The following is a 6,000-nucleotide window of genomic DNA, read 5'->3' as shown; positions in this document are numbered from 1 at the left end:
CTTCTTTTATTCATTAGTGTAACCAAGTATGCCAGACGCTAGTGCACCAATGATTTGCGCACAGAAAATAATAAATAATAGGCTATACAAGCTCACATAATATTGCATCATGAGGCGTTCTGGGCTTGTAAATATCTTATTGTCGGTGCATGACACCTTCACAGTCTGCAGTGGTGGCTACACAATTAAACACTCAGTGAACGTTTCTCCCTTAGCAACTAATGAAAATACACTCTTAGAGTCCGTTTGGTTTCATTTGTACAACCGACAGTGTTTTTTGATGCCAGCACGTGTCGCAGGTATTGCTAAATGGACGCTGGAAGAGAAGAGTGGATTACCGGTGACAAAATAAGCGTATTATGGTGAGCCCTGCTTCTCGCCTCCGACGGCCGACACACTGACTCCGCTGAGTGCGCGCGCACACACACCGCGTGTCGGGGCCGCGTGTCGGAGCCGAGTAATTTGTGATTATTATCAGTACAAGCACAGCGAATCACAATTTTAATGAGTGCGGTTCAGTTTGACATTATTGTCAGTCTGTTAGAAAAACATTTAACTTTATTAAAATCGAAAAATAATAGTCAATAAAGTAGCCGGCTGGAGTTAACTGTGTAGTCGGCTATATGGCCGGCAGCCGGCGCTTGTGGAAAGCACTGAGAAAGGCAATATCTAATGAAAATATTTTTTAGGTCATGTATCCAACGTAATTAAGGCCTCAGCTTGTATGACAAATATATCACCTTCATTTTATTTTTCACTGCAGAGGTCTGGTGCTTCTGGTCCGGATAGAGTAACCCCACCCAGTGCCCCCACTCAGATGCAACCTACTCTTCGGGCTGTTTTTGAGCAGCATACAAAATATGCAAAAGACTCGAAAGATGCTAAAAGGCTGAACAGAGCAGTCGCCGAATACATCTGCATGGACCAAGTGCCAATTTACACAGTTGAAAAGGCTGGGTTCAGAAACCTTATTCAGCAGCTGGACAAACGATATGACCTCCCCTCAAGGAATTTCTTCATGTACAACGAAATTCCAAAAATATATGAAGAGACAAGGTCAATAATTAGTGCACAGCTGGCAGACAAACCACAATGGCCACAATTTGCATTTGGCAGTCAAAAAGGCCATAGAAATTGATCGTGTGGCGAGCTGTCTGTCCCAGCTACATAAGACAGTGTCAGGCTTCTCAAGATCTAATAAAATGTCAAGGCAGCTGAAGGAAAAACTAAAATCTTTAAAGCTACAACAACACAAGCTAATTCATGATGAGCCTACACGATGGGGATCCACCTATGATATGGTGGAACGCTTTTGTGAGCAGCAGCAAGCAGTCTGTGCTGTTCTAGCTGATGACAGAAAAAAATGGTTCCTGATGCCGAAAGACACAGACATGACAACTTTGGAAACAGTGAGGGATGTCCTGGCTCCACTCAGTGATTTCACAGATCCCCTTAGTGGAGAGAAAGAAACAACTCTCTCATCAGTCCTGCCACTCCTGTGGAAAATTAAAGCCTGTCTGAAAGATGAGGAAGGTGACAGTCCACTGGCACTGGAAATGAAGGAGAAATGTAGAGCAGACTTTGAAAAGAGATATGATGAGCACAATATTAAGATGACACTGAACATCTGCACCTACCTAGACCCCAGATTTAAAAGCACATTTGTTACAATGGAAAAAGAAGTTAAAGAGGAACTGCTCCTAAAAGCTCACACAGTTCTGCTTCCAGAGGAGCAGAGAGCAGAGCAACAAGAAGACTCGGGCTCGGAGCACCAACCAGCAGGTGCTGTAGCAAAAAAAAAAAAAAAAGTGATCTAAAAAGCCTGCTCTGCACCATTACCTCCGAAAAGAGGGGAGCAGACAGTTCAACAGGACAAGATTCATCCACACTGACAACACCTAAAGACAAACTAAACCGTGAGATGACTGACTATGAACAGTTAAGAGATATAAGGGCTGCACAGGACCCCCTAGCCTGGTGGGGTCAACATGTGGCTGATCTTCCCATCCTGGCTCAGTTTGCACGACAATATATGTGCATTCCAGCGTCAAGCTGTGCATCAGAACGTGTCTTCAGCACATCTGGAAATATCTGTAGTCCAAGGCGTTCTAGATTGAGTGAGGAACACCTAGACATTTTGGTTTTCTTGGCCAAGAATCTCAACAAGACAAAAGGCCTGAGTCAGACTCAGTAGATAGTCTACTCCAAAAGAATGAGGCGGCTTTTGGAAAAGGGAGAAAATTATGCCTCCATTTTAGAAAGCCGATCAGAGCAGCTATCACATATCGCCTAGCTTAAGATACGGCCCCAATAAACACTGTACAACATGAGGTATAAAAGGATGCCCTCTCATCTTGGGAGACTCATTTTTTTGTTTTTTTATTTGTGTAAAAATAATTTCTCATCCAATGATAGAACTTGAAATGAACAAAAAAACATTGCTTTGGCAGAGGCATAGTAGTATCTGCCATACTATCATTTTTTTTTGTTTTGTTCAAGTTCATCAGTGCAATAAACATTTTGTGAAAAAAATCGTGCCAGAGAATCGTGATCTCAATTCTAAGCAAAAAAATTGTAATTCACATTTTTGCCAGAATCGTGCAGCCCTAGTCTGATATGTCTCTAACCCCTGTTCCACAATTTATTGTTCTATCCCTGTCCGAGTTGAACATGAAAAAGTAGTTAATTCTTGAAAGTACGCAGTAGAATGTAAACTGTCTTTCTATCGGGTGTGTTTCCCCATACCTGCTTCCGGACGGAGTTTCTTTACCGCAAATGTCTCAGGATTTATTGTCTTTGTTGAATGAGTGAATTCGAAATCGAATTGTAAGATTGCCAAAAATTCACAACCCAACATAGAAACATGGTCAGGGGGTAGGGTAGCATACTATTCAGGCTTTAAATAAGTCAGTCTTTTAATATTTTGAAACTTGCATCTGACTGATCTAAAAGTAAAATGAAGCCTGGCATAAACACTACAGACCAGTTTAAATTCTCTTAGTGACATAGCTTTTCTTTGTAATGTTTTTGAGAACAACAACTATGTTAACCACTGGCGCTGGTAACAAATCATCTTTCTCTTTCACAGGCTGCTATGAAGAATAAGTCTGAACAAACCAAGATGCAGGGAGGACGTCTGCACCCAAAACAAGCCACAACACTGCTGAAGAGATTCCCCAACCTGCGCACTGAGATCTAAACAACAAACTTTTTAATGAATAAATTATGCAGACTGCAAATGTGCAGACTAAATAGACGCCACTGGACTGACTTTTGGAGCTGTGTGTATTTATGTTGAGCTGTTGGCAAGAGTTATCAATGAGTGTATGATTCAACAGCATGATACCATATACTTTTCCTAAATAAAGCAATGAGCAAGAACACTGAAAAGGGTGATTTCAACACAAACACATTGCACGAACACTTCTGTTTGTATCAGGTTGCCAAAGGTCATTCAGTCATTTCATATTGCTGCTGTTATAGTACAGCCTTTGTATTCACAACACACTGTGTCCTGAATTGGCCCTGATAAAAACATTGTGCCATTTTGTCTCCATCCAATTTAGCAGAGTGGTCTCACTCAGTGCAGAGATGTGATTAGTCGACACGATGGAATTCTTCTTGGGTTTCATGGCTCCTGGCCGGAAGCTTACCGTTATCACTGAACACTTGGATGCTTCATCATTCCTGTGGAAGCTCAAATTGATGTTAATGAAATAAGCATATCAGACAGATAGCATTACCAGTTACCCTTAACAGTTACCAGAAAGCAAAGCACAGTGTGGCTGAAATGGGTTCAAACTGTTTTAGTTTTTTTAAAATCTTTCATCAGTTTCTTTCTTTATGACTCAGTTCCACTCTACACACTAATTCAGGCAGATTTTGAGTCTTTACACTTTAAAGTGACAGATATTAATGTACTTAAATGTTAAAAAAAAACATTGTTTTTCTCGTACTCGTATCTTATGTCCATCGCAGCAGCACATCTATTCACCCTGTTTGAATGCTCCATTTTAGCTTCTTTCTCTGTACAACTCCCCTTCCCAAAAGCTCACTCTGGTCTGATTGGTCCACTCTCTTTTGGAAGGATCAAATTACTGTCCTAAATCAAGCTAAAACTGTCCAACACATTATTAAAACCTAGAAGGATAGTGGTGAACCATCATCTCATTAACCAAGTTTGGTTGGAACAAAATCTTGAATGATCGTGATTAGAGATCACTTAAAGGTTTGGGGGAATCAAATTGTAAAAAAAAGTTAACAGTAGAACTCACAGCTTTGTTTAATATTGAAAGTAAGAGCATTTCCACACACACAATGTGAAGAGAACTCGAGGGATTCGGACCAAAGAGTTGTGTAGCCTGAAGAAAACCACTTATCAGTGAGGCAAATCCGGAAAAAGGCTTTAATTTCCCAGACAGCATAAAGATAAGACTCTGGAGCAATGGAGAAAGGTCTTGTGGTGTGATGAGTCCGAATGTACCCTGTTCCAGAGTGATGCGTTCATCATGGTAAGAAGAGAGGCGAATGAAGTGATGCACCCATCATGCCTGGTGCCTACCGTACAAGCCTATGGGGACAGTGTTTTGATATAGGGTTACTTCAATTGGTCATTTCTAGGTTCCAAAATGTTATGAGCCCATAAAAATTATAGGTGACTGCCTGAATATACTGAAGGTTTTTTCATCAATGGATTTTTCCTTCCCTGGTGGCACAGGCATATTCTAAGATGACAGTTTCAGGATTCATTGGGCTGAAATTATGAAAGAGTGGTTCAGGGAGCATGAGAAATAATTTTCATGGATTGGCCACCACAGAGTCCAGACCTTAACCCCATTGAGAATCTTTGGAATGTGCCGGAGAAGACTTTAGGCAGTGGCACGACTCTCCCATTATCATTACAGGATCCTGGTGAAAAATTAATGCAACACTGGGTGGTAATAAATCTTGTGACATTGCAGAAGCTTATCAAAATGAAATATTACAGTGTGTGCCTGGAAGTGTAGTTTGCTTTCAAGGTTAGATCCTCTACAGAATAGTACTTTGGTTAAGAGATATTTAATGCTTGTAATTAGGGATGCAGCGATACCACTTTTTTTCAACCCGATACGATACCGATACTTGGATCTGAGTACTTGCCGATACCGAGTACAGATGCCGATACTACTACCACCAAAACAACCCCCAAAAAACTATTAGGCAAAATGCAATTAATTGGAAGACAGGTTTTATTTTCTTCTCTGCTTGTTACAACAAATGATGATAAATGAAAAATAAACATTTTCTGTGAAATTTTCTGAGAATTATTGCAGAGTTTCCACATTTTAATCAAACAAAATATCAATTAACTATTTTGCACGGTCTCCAGCTTTCAGACTGACAAAACATTGATGAACCTATTGCAGAGTGTCCATATTTGAATCAAACAAAATCTCAAACTTCAGTCAGCATGCAATGGTGTGGTCTCTGAACTAAGTTTTTTTTGGGAAAGGGAGAGGCAGGTTCTTTTTGATGAAAAGAATCATCTCTGCATGATCAGCTGTGAGCATGTTTCTGCTTTCACTCACAATGTGTGACACTGAGCTGAACAGCCTTTCACTGTCAACACTAGTGCAAGGTGCTGAAAGGTATCTGCCCGCCAGTTTAGCCAGAGTTGGGAACCGCACTTTATTAACCATCCAGTATTGTAGTGGTTTGTCTTCCCGTGAAATTGCGGCCTCTCCAAGATATGTCTCTAATTGCACACTGCTAGAGATGGTGTCGATCGATCGGTAACTGATCGGATCGGGCCGATATGGTAAAAAAACGATCGATCGGGAAATCCGATAAAAGATTAAAATCACCGATCCGATCGCATTATACATATATTATACATGTGCTTGTGTTTGTTACATTCCGGATCCAAAGGGGGCGGTAGTGCGCCAAACCGCTGCCGCTTCAAAACAAAGAAGAAGTGTTGTGTTGTGGTCACACCGCCTGCATGCACTGCTAACATGTCAG

At 41.0% G+C, this 6,000-nt stretch overlaps 1 protein-coding gene across 1 annotated transcript in view; it reads left to right on the top strand.

Moving 5' to 3' along the window:
- chchd1 (coiled-coil-helix-coiled-coil-helix domain containing 1) overlaps positions 1-3,383 on the top strand; it is an 8,305-nt gene extending 4,922 nt beyond the window's left edge. Inside the window, exon 3 of the mRNA XM_030440878.1 lies at positions 3,089-3,383. Coding sequence (XP_030296738.1) covers positions 3,089-3,199 — 111 coding nt within the window. The 3' untranslated portion in view covers positions 3,200-3,383. The remainder of the gene's footprint in view (positions 1-3,088) is intronic.
- The last annotated feature ends 2,617 nt before the right edge of the window (positions 3,384-6,000 follow it).

This window comes from Sparus aurata, chromosome 15, assembly GCF_900880675.1.
Source record: "Sparus aurata chromosome 15, fSpaAur1.1, whole genome shotgun sequence".
Classification (NCBI taxonomy): domain Eukaryota; kingdom Metazoa; phylum Chordata; class Actinopteri; order Spariformes; family Sparidae; genus Sparus; species Sparus aurata.
This window is presented reverse-complemented; position numbering and strand designations above follow the sequence as displayed.